The sequence below is a fragment of the Ovis aries genome, chromosome 2 (genome assembly GCF_016772045.2).
Source record: "Ovis aries strain OAR_USU_Benz2616 breed Rambouillet chromosome 2, ARS-UI_Ramb_v3.0, whole genome shotgun sequence".
NCBI classification, from domain to species: Eukaryota; Metazoa; Chordata; class Mammalia; order Artiodactyla; family Bovidae; genus Ovis; species Ovis aries.
In genome coordinates, this window is record NC_056055.1 from 205,691,518 (window position 1) to 205,709,822 (window position 18,305).

The window sequence follows — 18,305 nt, forward strand, 5'->3', positions numbered from 1 at the left end:
TGCACACCTTGCCAACTAAGGTTGATTCAATTAAGCACTACCACATACATAATATCAACTAGATGCTCTATGCTTGAAGCATATTTCTTTTCTATGCAGCTATTAATTTGCTCTTTAATCTTTTGTTATCAATCACAGAAAATATGGGGGAGTCTTTGTTTCTACTGTACACATTCTTAATCTCTATGCTGAATTTTAGTCTCTTGTTCTGGATCTGGGTGGTGTGGGGACTCCAGCATAGGGGTAAACTTTTGGAGAAGGGTATCTTGACTTATTTATTTATTTGACTGTGCTAGGTCCTAGTTGTGGTGCTGGGATCTTCAGTCTTTTCTTGCAGCATGCACACTCTCAGTTGCGGCTCATGGGATCTAGTTCCCTGACCAGGGATTGAAACCAGGCCCCCTCCATTGGGAAAGCAGAGTCTTGGTCACTGGACCACCAGCGAAGTCATATCCTGCCTTTTACAAATTGTTGCTAGAAAGACATTAGGGTAAGTTAGAAGTTCCTCTATATCTTCGAGGAACTAGGAATACTGGGTCAAATTTGAGAAATGAATCTTCTCTTGAAGATGTCCCCCTCATGACTGGGGGCATGACTTCATCATTTACCTTTAGTTCAGAGGTATAAGAGAATCATTTCCAAGGACAGATTACTCCAAATGGCAGAAAGATATATTGGTATGGGAGAGGGAAGGTCACAAAAACTGTGTGAGAAAATTAAAATATGGACAAAGAGGGTCTACTAGAATGGGAAATATATATTTTTTAATTTTTATTTTTACTTTATTTTACTTTACAATACTGTATTGGTTTTGCCATACATTGACATGAATCCACCACGGGTGTACATGCAATCCCAAACATGAAATCCCCCTCCCACCTCCCTCCCCACAACATCCCTCTGGGTCATCCCCATGCACCAGCACCAAGCATGCTGTATCCTGCATCGGACATAGACTGGTGATTCGATTCTTACATGATAGTATACATGTTTCAATGCCATTCTCCCAAATCATCCCACCCTCTCCCTCTCCCTCTGAGTCCAAAAGTCCGCTATACACATCTGTGTCTTTTTGGCTGTCTTGCATACAGGGTCATCATTGCCATCTTTCTAAATTCCATATATATGTGTTAGTATACTGTATTGGTGTTTTTCTTTCTGGCTTACTTCAGTCTGTATAATAGGCTCCAGTTTCATCCATCTCAACAGAACTGATTCAAATGTATTCTTTTTAACGGCTGAATAATACTCCATTGTGTATATGTACCACAGCTTTCTTATCCATTCATCTGCTGATGGACATCTAGGTTGTTTCCATGTCCTGGCTATTATAAACAGTGCTGCGATGAATATTGGGGTACATGTGTCTCTTTCAATTCTGGGTTCCTCTGTGTGTATGCCCAGCAGTGGGATTGCTGGGTCATAAGGTAGATCTATTTGCAATTTTTAAGGAATCTCCACACTGTTTTCCATAGTGGCTGTACTAGTTTGCATTCCCACCAACAGTGTAGGAGGGTTCCCTTTTCTCCACACCCTCTCCAGCATTTATTGCTTGCAGATTTTTGGATCGCAGCCATTCTGACTGGTGTGAAGTGGTACCTCATTGTGGTTTTGATTTGCATTTCTCTAATAATAAGTGATGTTGAGCATCTTCTCATGTGTTTGTTAGCCATCCGTATGTCTTCTTTGGAGAAATGTCTATTTAGTTCTTTGGCCCATTTTTTGATTGGGTCGTTTATTTTTCTGGAATTGAGTTGCATAAGTTGCTTGTATATTTTTGAGATTAGTTGTTTGTCAATTGTTTCATTTGCTATTATTTTCTCCCATTCAGAAGGCTGTCTTTTCACCTTGCTTATAGTTTTCCTTTGTTGTGCAGAAGCTTTTAATTTTAATTAGATCCCATTTGTTTATTTTTGCTTTTATTTCCAGAATTCTGGGAGGTGGATCATAGAGGATCCTGCTGTGATTTATGTCTGAGAGTGTTTTGCCTATGTTCTCCTCTAGGAGTTTTATAGTTTCTGGTCTTACATTTAGATCTTTAATCCATTTTGAGTTTATTTTCATGTGCAGTGTTAGAAAGTGATCTAGTTTCATTCTTTTACAAGTGGTTGACCAGTTTTCCCAGCACCACTTGTTAAAGAGATTGTCTTTACTCCATTGTATATTCTTGCCTCCTTTGTCAAAGATAAGGTGTCCATATGTGTGTGGATTTATCTCTGGGCTTTCTATTTTGTTCCATTGATCTATATTTCTGTCTTTGTGCCAGTACCATACTGTCTTGATGACTGTGGCTTTGTAGTAGAGCCTGAAGTCAGGCAAGTTGATTCCTCCAGTTCCATTCTTCTTTCTCAAGATTGCTTTGGCTATTCTAGGTTTTTTGTATTTCCATACAAATCTTGAAATTATTTGTTCTAGTTCTGTGAAAAATATGGCTGGTAGCTTGATGGGGATTGCATTGAATTTGTAAATTGTTTTGGGTAGTATACTCATTTTCAGTATACTGATTCTTGTGATCCACGAACATGGTATATTTCTCCATCTATTAGTGTCCTCTTTGATTTCTTTCATCAGTGTTTTATAGCTTTCTATATATAGGTCTTTAGTTTCTTTAGGTAGATATATTCCTAAGTATTTTATTCTTTTCATTGCAATGGTGAATGGAATTGTTTCCTTAATTTCTTTTTCTACTTTCTCATTATTAGTGTATAGGAATGCAAGGGATTTCTGTGTGTTGATTTTATATCTGCAACTTTACTATATTCATTGATTAGCCCTAGTAATTTTCTGGTGGAGTCTTTAGGGTTTTCTATGTAGAGGAAATATTTTTGATTTGTCATTTGCCAGACAAGAAGAAGGGAGGACATGAAGTCTTCTTGCACTTATAGCTGAATCATGAAAGATGTTCAATGTAGTACTTGAAAATAGCAAAAGCTTGTTAATTCCATCAGGGGATTGTAAGACAACTTATGGGCTTCCCAAGTAGCTCAGATGCTAAAGAATCTGCCTGCAGTGTTGGAGACCTGGGTTCAATCCTTGGAAAGATCCCCTGGAGAAGGGTGATAACCCACTCCAGTATTCTTACGTGGAGAATTCCATGGACAGAGGAGTCTGGCAGGCTACAGTCCACAGGTTGCAAAGAGTTGGACATGACTGAGCAACTAACACGCACAGACAGCTTATGAGGTGATTATAGGGTGAAACATTATTTATCAGTTTCAAATAATGTTTATAAAGTATGCTTACATGGAAAAAAATGTTCAGTATATAACAGATAATAGTGTAGATCTGTTGAAAACTGTAAATAAAACCAGATATTAAATATGTAAAAATCTTAATAGAAAAGGACCAGAATTGGCACCCCACTCCAGTACTCTTGCCTGGAAAAGCCCATGGACGGAGGAGCCTGGTAGGCTGCAGTCCATGGGGTCACTGGGAGTTGGACACGACTGAGCAACTTCATTTTCACTTTTCACTTTCATGCTTTGGAGAAGGAAATGGCAATCCACTCCAGTATTCTTGCCTGGAGAATCCCAGGGACGGGGGAGCCTGTTGGACTGCTGTCTATGGGGTCGCACAGAGTCAGACACAGCTGAAGGGACTTAGCAGGAGCAGCAGCAGAATGGTAACAGTGTTTATATCAGAGTGGTAAGGTCATAGGTGAATTTTGTTTTAGTGATTCTTTTGACATTTACAAAAATAAAAGTATCTTTTTCTAAATTTTCTATATGAAATGTGTCCTCTTTTAATTGTTGTTGTTCAGTCACTCAGTCCTGTCTGATTCTTTGAGACCCTATGGACTGCAGCACACCAGGCTTCCCTATCCTTTACCATCTCCTGGAGCTTGCTCAAACTCATGTCCATTAAGTCAGTGATGCCATCCAACCATCTCATCCTCTGTTGTCCCCTTCTCCTCCTGCCCTCAATCTTTTCCAGCATCAGGGTCTTTTCTAATGAGTCAGCACTTCGCACCAGGTGGCCAAAATATTGGAGCTTCAACTTCAGCATCAGTCCTTCCAATGAATATTCAGGATTAATTTCCTTTAGGATTGATTGGTTTGATCATTTATAGTCAGAATAAAAATCAATATACAAAACATTATTATTACTTTTTAAGACATATACACAGACTTCAAACTAAGTTAATCACATAAAGCTTAGATTTTTCAGGAAAGCAGAAAAAAGTTCCTGGAAGGTGTTTTAACAAGCTGTGGACTACAAGATCCTGAGACCCAGGCTCCAAAAGAGGATAGCGAGGCTGGCCGTGACAGGGGAAGGCCCCTAAACACAGAAGACTTTCTCAGAAGGTAAGGCCTGCAGAGGCTTGGTCACCAGCCTCGGGGAGGCTGCTTGGAGCCTCCTTTCATGCCTGCCACTTAACCTCTAATTTCCTTGAGGAACATATAGACCACGAGACACCAAGAGGTTTTTGTCACCTCACTGCCCCCTAAAGACACAGGATACTTTCGACTCCCTCTTTGCTTAGGGAACCTCCTCCAGATATTCAGTAGGTGGGGTGCTTGCAAGTGGGGTGTCTCTCTCAAAGTTCCTTGAAGTCAGTTGGGAAAGGTTTGGCATAAACTAAACAGTTTATGTTCCATGCTCCATGGGGCTGCCTACGTCCAACACAAACGTTCAAATCCTCATATTTATACATTTCAATGCTAATAACAATTATTTCCCAAATCTTCAATATAACCCTTAAAAAATTATTTACTTATTTTTGGCCATGCTGTGTCTTCATTGCTGTGATTGGGCTTTCTCTAGTTGCGGTGAGCGGGGGCTACTCTTCAGTGTGGTGTGAGTTTCAGTAGTTGCGGTATGTGGGCTCAGTAGTTGTGGCACACAGGCTTAGCTGCTCCACAGCAGGTGAGATCTTCCTGGACCAGGAATCAAAACCATGTCTCCTGCCACGGCGGGCAGATTCTTAACCTCTGGACCAGTGGGGAAGTCCCTCAGTATAATTCTTACTGGTGTCTTTTGGACACAGTCTACCCCTGTCTTATGAAAAGCTCTCCTCTTAGAATCGTCTCATCTGTCTACCCTTACATTTTAGATTTCAAGCACAGATTTCAAGCACCTGTTTTTCACAGCTCCGACATCCCTCTACAGAGCATGATTTCCATGAGACCATCATAGAGTGGCTGATACTCTTTCAGTGACAAGAAAAGTTTTGCCTTTAAAAGAAGAGGAAAAGTCAGAAGTCATCAAAACAATGTAATATCCTGTGTGAAATGTTTGAGGTTTGAGTCCCTTGATCATGTGCCCCAAGACAAGTAAGTTGGCGGTGGTGGCCGTGGATGACGAGTCGAGTCACTCAAGTGTGTCTTCGGTTCACCTCACACTTGGGCTTCTCAGGGAGGAGGGGCTGGAGCCGTGGCCCACCGTCAGCACCATGATCCTCAGGCTGCTCCTGGCTCTCAATTTCTTCCCCTCCATTCAAGTAGCAGGTAAACAGTTTTGATTTCTTTGCTCCTCCAGTATTTTCTTTTGAGGCTTTTGGTTCATTTAATTTCATTTAATTTTTAGGAAAAAATGTTTTAAAATCATGCACCCTCTATTTGGTATATTTCAAAAGGTGCAATACTTTTCTTCATTTATCAGTGAATGGTTCATTTTAAATTTCAAAGAACTCAGGACATTTGGGCATTTGAAGTGTAGTTTTTGCTATGAAATGGCAACCTGTTATTGAAGAAACTCATTGATTCTCAGACTATAGCCAGCAAAATACTTAAATAAGCATTCTTTGGAATGAAATCAGATTTATTTAACTATTAGTTGGTAATGTCCCAAGAATTTTTAGCATTTGTGTATACATATATATTTTTAAATATAAAGAAATTGCTGTATGCATGTTGGTTCTGAAAGCTCTGGATTTAGACTGCCTGGGTTCATATCACAGATCTATTTCTTGATAACTGAGCTTAGACTAGTATTTAAACTCTCTAAGCCTCAGTTTCCTTATCTGTAAATGGGAATGATAATAACTTCTTCTCAAGGTCATTGCGAGGATGAAATGAAACAAACCATGTGAAATGTTTAGCATAGTCAGTGCTTGGCCGGCAAGATAAACGTTGGCTACAATTATCATGTCTAGTTGTTTAGTCACTAAGTCCTGTCTGACTCTTTTGCTGTGTCTGCTTGAAATTGAAAGGGTGCCAAAATGAATTCTGGAGTTGTCACAGAAGCTGGTGCCATACAGATGCTAATAAATTAGTTTTTTTTTAAATAATTGGTTGATATCTATTTCAAGTGGCTGAAATTCTTTAAGTTTTCAGTGATGATGGGGATGAAGATGAAAAACTTGATGTGATCACAGTTAACCCCATTTCAGATAAAGAGTTGGGGGAAGGAATGTTAGTTTGGCTAAAGATCTACATGTAGGAGCTGTTGGAACCAGGGTCTGAACCACCTTTGTCTGACTCTAGGGCCTGTGCTTTTCTGCTACTCCACCTAATAGGGTGTGCTTTACAATTTCTTAGCTCCAGATATGTCCAGGGTTAGATCATCTTTGGTAAATCACAGTTCCCAACAGAAAGAGTTTGTTGCTTACTTGGGTGGGCTGGAGTCAGGTGTTCATTCAACTTGTTCTCAGAGTTTGAAAATGGTCCTACTTGGCTCAAAAATTGGACAGATAGGGGTTAATTGGCATATTGAAGTAAGGATAGTTATTTTTCCATTGGCGATATAATGAAAGGCCAGCATCTTCCATTTTCTTTCTCACTTATGTTGGTAGTATGGGGATTGCATGATTTCTTACTGTCCTTTAAATATCATGTGCCTGAGTTCCAAAGAGTGTAATTACCCAACCTGTGCAATACACCCATCCATTGCATTGTTGAGGTGCCAGTGAGCACCTTAAAAATTCTGTGTATTTATAAAAGGTGTTGATATAATAAAAGACATGAGCTGGTGATGAGGTAGGTTAATACCCAGCACTGAGAGCTAACATACTTTTAAAGAATCTTCAATGTCTATTTTTTAAAGGATCCCTAAAATTTATTTTTAAAGACTATTTAAAATCTCATAGTTTATTAAGCTATAAAGAATGGGCAGAAAGGAGAGAGAAGCCTCACTCCAATGGAAAATTATTTAAAATTGGCAACTGTCTACAAAATACTTTTCTTTGTGCACAGCCATCATCATCAATTCATTCACTCTCTTTTGCAGATGTGTTTTGTAAGACTCAAGGCTTTATACATTTCCTTTAGCGCATTTATTAAAAGGGGGATAGCGAGAGAAGCCATGAAAAGATCATACCCATGGAAACTGTCTTTGACTTGAGGTACATCTATGTTTCAAATGCCAGTTCACCTCCCAAAATCACTTTTAACATTTGGTGCTGAGTGGCCATCTAACGAAGTAGGAAAGGGGTAGAGAAGGCAATTTCTTTCTTTCTCTGTTTTTTTTGAGAAGGTACTTTCAAAATGCCTCTTTGGGGCTGATGCATGGGGATGATCCAGAGAGATAATATGGGGTGGGAGGTGGGAGGGGGATTCAGGATTGGGATCCTGAATCCATACACCCGTGATGGATTCATGTCAATGTATGGCAAAACCAATACAGTATTGTAAAGTAAAATAAAGTAAAAATAAAAAAATTAAAAAAAAAACTTGAAAACAAACAAACAAAAAACCAAAATGCCTCTTTCAGTAAGAAAACTTATGAGAAAAAATAATTACCACATACAAAAATGTCTGGTTCCTTCTAATCAGTGGTGCAAAATCTTCCATGTGCTTTTGTTTCTCTCTTCTTTACCTTCCATGAAAAAGTTATAGTTAAGGAAATTCTCTGTTCAAAGTGTAGCCATTCTCTTGCGGACTGTGAAAGCCTAATGCTATCTCTGTGTTGAGATGTGTGGATGTGTCTGTGTGTGAAGGACAGTTTTTTTGACCAATTTTAACGTTCTAACTCTTTGTCTCACAGCATAGCTTTAAATATTTATCCTCTGAAGGTCAAACCTGAACCTGATTCTTTATGATTTTAATGACACTATAAAAGATCTTTAGAGTAAAATTAAAGAAGAGTGACTTAGGAAGCATAAGAAAACCTTAGCTGACACAATTCCTTTACTAACATGGCATGTCCTTTTTTACTGGATAATTGTGCAGTTGAGATCCACAACAGAGGATTTTGTTGACTTTGTAATATGAATCCAGCTTAGAACTGGAGGCCCTTGAAAGGGAAACAATTTGTGGTTGACGATAGAAGGAGGGTACCTATAATACATAGTATTGTTCATCGATTTTTCAGTCAATATTGGTTATTTTTTCCAGCAAGCCAATCATCCAATATGAAGGCAAAAATCAGGACAACACTGTTTTTTTTTTTTTCAATGAGAGCGTTTCTTTTCATTTCTTCCCTAAATTTAGCAAGGAAACTGTCCAAAATGGCCAATTTGAACAAGATTGATTTCTCTGGTGCTGCTCTATTCCCCACAGCATTTCTTTTTCTGAGAGAGGCACAGAAGGCAGGAAAATGATTGGTATTTAATGAAAAAACCATCAGCAAAACAAGGTAATTAAATACTTTATTTTTAGTTCAGCAAATGACCCCTCGAGGTAGTTGTACACAAAAGTCATTGACTTCTCTCAGGAAAGTATTGCTCTGAGGCTGGGCTTGGGGAAGTTAGGGAGAAAGATGGACATGGAAAATGCAAGACTGCTGTGTCTATATGGCAACCAATACATAGTAGCCAGTTATTCTGACTGCTAAAAATTGACTGTGATTTTTGTCATTTCAAGTAAAATTAATGGACATTTCCAAAGTGCAATTAAGAATTTGCTTTAAATTGCGAGAGTAGCACTGAAACATACACGTTACCATGTATAAAATACCTAGCTAGTAGGAAGCTGCTATATAACACGGGTAGCTCAGTCCGGTGCTCTGACCACCTAGAGGAGTAGGATGTGAGGCGGGGTGAGAAGGAGGCTCTAGAGGAAGGGGACACATGTATACTTATAGCTGATTCATGTTGGTGTACAGCAGAAACCAACACACCATTGTAAAGCAATTAGCTTCCAACTAAAAATTAAAAAAAAAAAAAATTGTTTTACTCTGTTCTTACACCCAAAGATACTCTTTTTTTTTTTTTTTTAAAGGCAGCCATACAGAAAGAACTTTTACAACAAGGATTGTAAAATTAATGCCAATATATCAATACCAGGAAATAGGATGAGTCATTTTCACAGGTAGATTAGAAAAAGAAATGAATCTGTAATGGTTATTCTGAAGCTCCCACATTCAAACCTTTACTATAGGGAGGGGAAGGTCCTCACTGTCTCTCCTTTAAACATACACCATCCTCTTTTTTAATATCCTTATTCTATTCTCGTGTCAAAATGCCCCATGGCTACCATTCAGCTTTTATCATGTGTGGCTATCTTCCTCCAAGTATTTCCTGCTTGCAATGTGCTGACTTTTACAAAATGAAAATTATTATGCCACCAACATCCCAGAAGAAAATGCCGTTTGTGGTTTATCATCTTTAAAACAATAGCTCTTTATTCACACGTATTGGCTTTGATAACGATACACAATTTTCACTGCAGACTTTCTTGTCTAAAAATCAGAGGGCAGGCCCTCTGAAAGCACAGTTATTTATCCTTTTTCCTTTTCATCTTGGTTCAATCTTTGTTTGCCATTTTCTAAAAGAAATTTCTTGGTTACGAAAGTTCACAGAGGCTGGGACTTCTCTTCTTAGTAGACGGTTATGCTGAACTTGAGAAAAAAAATTAACAGCTAGGTGGCTGTGTGACAGACTGAGGGGTCTCTGGTTTTCTAAGAAGTGTTAAGGAATCTGTGTCTCTTTTGGTAATTTCTTTGACTCTTTTTTGGTCAATGACATGGTGTTGTCATGAAAAAAAAATTGTACCCAGAGTTTTCGGTCTAAGAATCGTTGTATGAGAATTGGTCCCTGAAGCCGGAAGTAAGGTAACCCAGGCCCCATGGAAAGTAGGTATCTAATTGCTTGTTTGTTAAATTCTCATTTTGATGACTCTCAGCACTAGAAGAGAGGTGGGCTGGATACGTTCAAGGGCTACTCAGCCGCTTGTTAGAGGATATGAGAAAGAGTTTAGACTTCTTGGACATTAAGATTTCAATACTAATTTCCTAGGCATCTTAATTCAGTCTGTGTGTGACCATTCAGGTTATTTTAGCTTATATTTTCATTGTTGAGAAGGGAGTGGTGGTGGTGAATTTCTTACTTAACTGAGCTACGACTTTATCTCTGCATCACCATTACCGTCATCTTTTTCATTTGTCATCATCTTCATTATCTTGGGGACTCTGGTTGCCAAGGTAACCAGGTTTATAGTTCCTGATGGTGTCGTAAGAGTCACCCACTCGCAGCTCACTCTGATCTCTAATCTAATCGTGAGCCCCTTTCTGCATATCTGAGTCACCTTGTTGGTTCACAATCTACCATGTAATGTATTGATTATAAGAGTAACTCCTAGTCATTACCCACTCACTCAAACAAGAATATTAATTATGGACACATGTTACATTTTTAACAATGACTTAGATTCCCCTGCTAAGAACTTAGGTGGGTGATTTTGTTTTAACTTGAAAAGATAGAGTTTTTCATTGCTTAGGGATATTTGACGTGTACATTACTTTGCCAAAAAAGGTCCGTCTAGTCAAGGCTATGGTTTTTCCAGTAGTCACGTATGGATGTGAGAGTTGGACTGTGAAGAAAGCTGAGCGCCAAAGAACCGATGCTTTTGAACTGTGGTGTTGGAGAAGACTCTTGAGAGTCCCTTGGACTGCAAGGAGATTCAACCAGTCCATTCTAAAGGAGATCAGTCCTGGGTGTTCTTTGGAAGGAATGATGCTAAAGTTGAAACTCCAGTACTTTGGCCACCTCGTGTGAAGAGTTGACTCATTGGAAAAGACTCTGATGCTGGGAGGGATTGGGGGCAGGATGGAAAGGGGACAATAGAGGAAGAGATGGCTGGATAGCATCACGGACTAGACGGACCTGAGTTTGAGTGAACTCTGGGAGTTGGTGATGGACAGGGAGGCCTGGCGTGCTGCAAGTCATGGGATCACAAAGAGTCGGATATGACTGAGCGATTGAACTGAACTGAACTGAAGTGTCAGAACATCACTGTGGCTGTATTTGCAGCTTCTGTGTAACCCTGATGACTTGCTTTGAAATTGAACAGGACTAGTAAGAAGGGTACATAATTTAGACCAGCTTCAGGAATGTTGAGTCCAGGAGGATTCCATTTCTGATTCACAGACTCTATCCTATAGAAAGTGGGTCAGAATGGAATCTTGGGAGAAGAATGTTTCCTCCCGCCATAAGGCTCTTGGGGAGACTAACATGGGTGCTAGTAAGTTACTCTTCTCTGAAGTGCTTGCTCCTTCTTACTCCTTGGGAAGACAGATCTTCATGTTATCATTCAACAGGTATTTATTAACATCTTCTACGGCTTCCCTGGTGACTCAGGGGTAAAGAATTCACCTGCCAATGCAGGAGACGTAGGTTTGATTCCTGGGTTGGATTGATGCCCTGGAGAAGGAAATGGCAGAATACTCCTGTATTCTTCACCAGGAAACCCCAGGGACAGAGGAGCCTGGTAGGCTACCGTCCATGGGGTAGCAAAAGAGTTGGAAACCACTTAAGGACTAAACAATAACAACATGTTATTTTAGGTTATGTGACTGATACAAAACCCAGTTTGAGCTTCAGTGAAGTTAAAAATGAAAATTGTGAAATCTTTCCAGATTTTTTTTCCTCTTTCAATTTAGGAACACTGTGAATGATTTCCTATCTATACTACTAGATTTTAAGGAAAACAGGTATAAGCTGAAGCATCCATAGAATTGCTGAATTCAACCACAGACTTTTTTTAAAGATAAGAGGAAACTTAGACATCTCTCAATTTATAGAAAAGGAAGTTGTGTTGATGGTTCCTAGAAGATGCTACTAGAAGATGACATTGCAATGTTTCCTGGCATTTTGGGATGCTTTTAGACTGGACCCATTTTACTTACCCAATCTATCTCCTTTCATACTCTAGTAAAAGATCCTTAACCCTTTCTTATATTGTGGCTTTCTTCACTGTCTCACACACCTGTACTCCATGTTTATGACCTTTCTGATGCTGTTTCCATTTTGGATTCCCTCTTCCTTTCCATGGAAGAGGGAATGGAAGGTGGAAATGGCAACCCACTCCAGTATTCTTGCCTGGGAAATCCCATGGACAGAGGAGCCTGGTGGGCTATGGTCAATGGGATTGCAGACAGTCAGCAGTGACTTAACGACTGAGCATGCATGCCTCCTTTCCATGCATCCAAACGCCAATCAACTTTCACTTTAAGTCTTTAGTGCAAGATCCATCTCCCCGAGGAAGCATTCCCCTGGTATTCAGTCTTTCCTATGGTCTTGAAAGAGGAGTCCCAGTGGGAGTGTAACTCAATTTAACATATCTGTTAAACTTCTCTTATATTTCGATTTCTACTGGGATCTGAAGGAATATAAAAACAGGAAAAGAGATATAGACTTAATTGGCACACAAGAATTGCTTCTGTAATTAAGTAGTTCTCTGTGCTTTTAGAGACTTCAGCTCTAGTTGGAAAGACTATATATAACAGGATATAACAGCTGGAAACAGATAAATAAAACTTGGCAGTTTCCTACTTCATCACGCTATTTGATGCTATAATGGATTTACATATATTATTTTTGTAATCCATTATGTTCCCTACTCCTCTCACCTAAGAAGTTCTTCTCTGAGACTCTACATGGCAAAGTGAGGGACTTCTTTCCTCATCAGGATTCCTAAAATTATTATTGTGTGCTGGTACATCTGTGTTTTTCCTCTAGACTGTGAGCTCCTTACAGACAGGATTGTATCATATCCATCCTTATAACCTCAAAACTATGTATAGTGCAGGATGTGTTATGGGTGTTGGGCAAATATTTGTTGAAGAAGGAAATGAATGAACTAAAAAGAGGAAGTGGTTGCTATTTCCTTCTCCAGGGAATCTTCCCAACCCAGGAATCGAACCCTGGTTTCCTGCATTGCAGGCAGACACTTTACCCTCTGAGCCACCAGGGAAGCCTGTAAAATAATTAGTAAGGTTAATATAGAAGCTTTTATGGAAACCTGGGAGTTAAGCTGGACTTTAAAGCTAGATGAGATGTGAATGCATGATGTTATTAATAATAATTGCTAGCTAATATTTATTTTACACTTATAATGTTCCATACACTGTTTTATCTGGCCTTCTCTGTATTAAATCACTTATTCTTACCCTAAATCCTTTGAAGTAGTTACAGTGATTATCTTGTCTGTAAGATGGGAAAACTGAAGCATGGAGCGGATAGAACAACTTATCTGTGGTCATGCAGCTAATCAGTGAGTCAGTCCAGGCACTCTTGCTCCAGGGTTCATGTTCTTACCAATGCTATGTTGCCTCAGGAAGGAGAAGAAATACAAATGAAGAAATTATACCAGGATTATCATTCCATGTTCTTGGAACAGATGGTCAGTCTGAAGGTATAGAGGCTTGGAGTGATGGGTTTGAGTCAGGTCAAAAAGATTGAATGCTCATAATGAAAATTCAAACTTCATTTTCAAGACATTGGGAAGCAGCTGACAGGTTGCAGAAGCAGGATGATCTAGAATGTATGGAGACTAGTGACCAGGAGATCATGTCACTCTGTCACTTTGTCAGGAAGAGGGTCATAGGATTTGGGCAAAGGTGGAAATAGAAAGAAGTGACTGTTCTGAGAGATATTTTGAAAGTAGATCTTTCAGGGCTTAGTACCTGGCTTGTGAAAGGGAAGGAGGGATAAAGAATGATGTCAAGATTTTAGCTTAAGAGGAATGGTGATGTTACCACCTGAAACCAAGATATTGTTGTTCAGCTGAGTTTTGGAGGAAAACAGTGTTTAAGTTTAGATGTACTGAGTTTGAAGTAAAGACTTGAGATGTCAGTACATAGCTGAAGATATGGGAACCAGGTAAGAAGAAAACATTTAGGAATCCTCAACTTTGGAATAAAATTGAAGTGATGGAAATTGATGGCTAGTAGAAAGGAGAGGGGACAACTATAGAAAAACAGAGAGTTGAATGAAAGTTTGGGAAACAGGCCTAGTTAGGGCTTAGCTGAAGAGGAGGCTGAGCTAGTGAAGGGGACAGAGAGTGTGTTGGAGAGAGAAGAGGGGAACGAGGCTCATGGAATGTCACCAGAGCCAGAAGAAGAGTTTCAAACAGAGGCAATGGTTAATACATTGATTGTATAAGGGAAGGAGGAGTGAATAACACACATACAGATGCGCAAAGTCATTGCTATTGTTTAGTTGCTAATTCATGTCCGACTCTTTTGTGACCCCATGGACTGTAGCCTGCTAGGCTCCTCTGTCTGTGGGATTTCCCAGGCAAAAATACTGGAGTGGGTTGTCATTTTCTTCTTCAGGGGATCCTCCTGAGCCTGGGATTGAACCTATGTCTCCTGAATTGGCAGGTGGATTCTTTACCACTGAGCCACCAGGGAAGCCCTGGAAAGATTATTGATTTTGGCTGAAAGGAGGCCATTTGGGGTTTTTTGAGTTTAGGCAGAGATGGTGAAGGAAGATAACTCTTCAAAGGGTTGAGAAGAGATGGAGGGGGATAAAAACGAGATAGTGAAAAGGAGAGGAAATTTCTAGATAAAGTGAAGACCATCAGGAACTTATATCACCTATAGAGTTTATCATAGTAATTTGTACATAGTCCACATGTAATGTTTCCAAGCCAAATGACTTAACTACATTTGACATGTGGAAGGAGCCACGTGTTGGTCTTGAATGTGTGTGTGTGTTGCATGGGTGGTAGGGAGAGAAGGCTATTAAGAAAGGAAAGAGGAAGAGAGAGAGAAAAGCAAGAGAATGGGGGCAATTTTCTTTGAGGAGATGGGGATGGAGATTTGGAGAATGGGAGCATCAGAAAGAGGAGAGGAAAGAAGAATGCACCAAGAAGAATGGTCTAAGAAGAATGGGAGGAAGGGAAGAGGTTTACAGAGGGAGAGATGTGTGAGGATGAAGCCAGGGTAGACGAGTGATTCTACACTGGCAAACCTGACATGGAAAATGTCTGTGAAATAGATATATATATATGTGTGTGTGTATGTGTGTGTGTGTGTATGTGTATAAATATAATTATATATATATATATTTGATTTCTCTCAAGATAGGTCATTGTGTTAAACCTATCTCAACAATGGTGACTGGGACAGTACATACCTTAACTTTGAAGAGTTAGTTGGTTTGTACCATAAATTTGCTTGAGTCTTCAAAACTGTACATGTGGCTAGACTTGGCCTCAGCTCACAGCTTTGATAACAGTATCACAAGGTTCAGACCAAGCCTCCCCAGCATCATGGGCAGGGCTCCAGCTTCCAGTCAGGGATGTTAATCTTGGCATCTGTGTTTTGTTTGTTTGTCTGTGTTTTTCAGAGGAAGGACATGGTGGCTTGCCCTTGGCTTTAGGGGGAATGTGACTGTTATTCTTTTTCCAAACTCAAAAGCTAAAACCCCTGATTTATCAAGAGAGGGGAATATGATGAAGAGTTTTAGTTTGTTACACTATGACTTAACTTTTCTAGGCCTTCATTTCCTCATCTGATATACAACGGGATTGGGACAAGAAGACATTTCAGGTCTATTTCTGGCTTAAAAATTCTTCTTAAGTGGGATAAAAGGTTTAGCTTTTATTAGCTCTAGCAAGGCAACCAGATCACCCCACCCCTTTGTGGATGCTCTTATAATAGAGAAAACACAAGAACTGTAACTGGTCACCTTGGAAATTGGAGAGATTGTGAATCAGGGTCTTAGATGCTAATATGCTTAGAAATGACAGCAGGGTTTTGAGGAACAATATTGCCTTTGTTCTCCCCATCTTCCTACATATGCTAAGGTTTAACACTAATTATTTTTCGAACTTCCAGGTGATGACTTACCTAGAAGATTCTGAATGAGTCAAGGTGACCCTAAGCAGACTTCTCAAAGGTGTAGACTTCTCAGGTGGCGCAGTGGTAAAGAACCTGCCTGTCAGTGCAGGAGACACTAGAGATGAGGGCTTGATCCCTGGGTCAGGAAGACCCCCTGGAGTAGGAAATGGCAACCCACTCCAGTATTCTCGCCTGGAAAGTTCCCATGGACAGAAGAGCCTGGTGAGCTCCAGTCCATGGGGTCACAAAGAGTTGGACACAACTGAGCACACACACCCAAAGATTGAGGGAGAAAGAAACAGGGGAAAAGTACTGTTGTCTTCTTTACAGAGTTGTTTTGAATGAGGACTCGGATTGATGGTGGCTCAGGAGGAAAACAAGGTTCCAAGATTTGGTTACCGGATTAAAATATGTATTTAGAATACAATATATTAACACAGCCAGTTCATTGACACCTATGGGCATCTGTTAACTGAATTACTGCCATATTATTTATGTAGAAAGTTATAAAATCCTGGTTACCTACCACTTGAACTATAAGCAACATTTTAGGGTAACAAAGTTTGACTTTTAGACTGGTCTGGTGGCTTTTGGTATCATCCATGCGCAGTTGCTCAGCTCATGGACTGCAGCCCACCAGGCTCCACTATCCATGGAATTTTCCAGGCAAGAATACTGGAGTGGTAGCCATGTCCTACTCCAGGTAAGCTTCCTGACCCAGGGATTGAAACTGTGTCTCCTGTATTGGCAGGTGGGTTCTTTACCACTGAGCCACTGGGAAGCTCCAACTTTTGTCATAAGTAACTCTTTTATATAAATTACGATGCCCTGTCATGTTGTCCTCTTAGATGATCTTTCCAGCATTAGGAGCTGAGAGGATAATGCAAAGCCTTGATGGTGGGGCCTGAGTCCCATCATACTCAAGTTTTTTCTTTTTTAAGATTTTTTGATGTTGACCATTTTTTAAGCATCTTCATTGAATTTGTTGCAATATTGCTTTTGTTTCACGTTTTGGATTTTTGGTGGCGAGGCATGTGGGATCTTAGCATTCCGATCAGGGATTAATCCATACCCCCTTGCATTGGAAGGTGAAGTCTTAAACACTGGACTGCCAGAAAAGTCCCACCACTCAAGTTTCTGTTGCTTTGTATGTATGTGGCTGGGTAGTGTCTCTGAATGGTGGGGATGGATTATGGTACAGGCAGTGTTTATTTAGCAGGTTTAATTATAACTATTGCCCTAATATAGATGACATTTGAATGTATGTGTCTATCTTTGATTTTCTTGAGCTCTAGTCCAATTCGTCAAACTCCTGGACTTTTCCTCTAGGATGCCTTACCTGCCCTTCAAACACAACATATGTAAAACCCAACAGCTTTTTTCCAAACAAATTTCCTCTCTTCATTTAGCTAATTTTGTCACTGGTCTCTCTAGTCCATGAGCTACACGTCATTTTGATTCCTGCTCACCATCACCAAGCATAACCCAGTACCAACACCTCGCCCACCCTTTCTATCTCAGCTGCTGCCTCTGAGCCTCAGGCCCTAGGAGCTCACAGTGATGCTGTTGGCTTAGATCTTACCCACCTCTGCCTCAGCCCCATCCTCACTCCTGGCTAATGCGCTCCCTGCTGTTGTGCTAACCTTGCCAAAGCAGCACTTACTACCTTAGTCTCAGCTCAGGTGTTTTCAGTGTCTCCCATTGTCTTTCTAGTAAAATCCATGTGCCTTTGTCTTGGCATCAAAAGCTCGCCATGAGGCATCAGGCATCTTCACTTATTTTCCTTCTATGTAGATACAATGTTCAGCTGATCCCCAATAAACCCTTACACTAAAGGGCATTTCCTTCACCTTAGCCTGTCTAAATTTACCCAGAAGTTCATGGCCCAGTTAAACCCCAGTCTTCACAAAAGCAGACTCATGTCTGGAAACAAGGGCTCTTCCCGCACAACTGTTAGTGACCCTCTGCAGGCCTCACACACTGTACCTGGCTTTGGAGCGTAGCTAATTGTGAAGCTGCCTTAGGATCTCTCCTAGAAGGGAGAGACTGCATCTTTACATCTTCCCATCTCCCAGAAACCTAGTACAGTAGGCCCCATTACTTTATTGCTGAGTGAAAGCTTGACATTGTCAAGGGAGAAGTCAGAATACCAAAGAGTAATTTTCTGACACATCAAAATTTCTTTTCAGAAAGTATTCGTTGATCGTATTGATAATTTTTCTCTCTCAAGAATTAGTGCCTTAGATCTAGGTGCTTGGATGGGACTTTTTGTCCCTCTCTGACCTCTGAGTTACTTTCTGACAATTGCCTGGAGCACAGCAAGGTTTTAAAAGGCCAAGGACGACTGTCCTCTACAGTAC

At 40.1% G+C, this 18,305-nt stretch overlaps 1 protein-coding gene across 2 annotated transcripts in view; it reads left to right on the plus strand.

The window, feature by feature from the left end:
- Positions 1 to 5,122: 5,122 nt before the first annotated feature.
- CD28 (CD28 molecule) overlaps positions 5,123 to 18,305 on the plus strand; it is a 32,193-nt gene continuing 19,010 nt past the window's right edge. The window contains exon 1 of one of the 2 annotated variants that reach the window (XM_042242669.2): positions 5,123 to 5,447. In XM_042242669.2, the coding sequence (XP_042098603.1) occupies positions 5,258 to 5,447 (190 nt within the window). In that variant the 5' untranslated portion in view covers positions 5,123 to 5,257. 2 annotated transcript variants of the gene reach the window in all.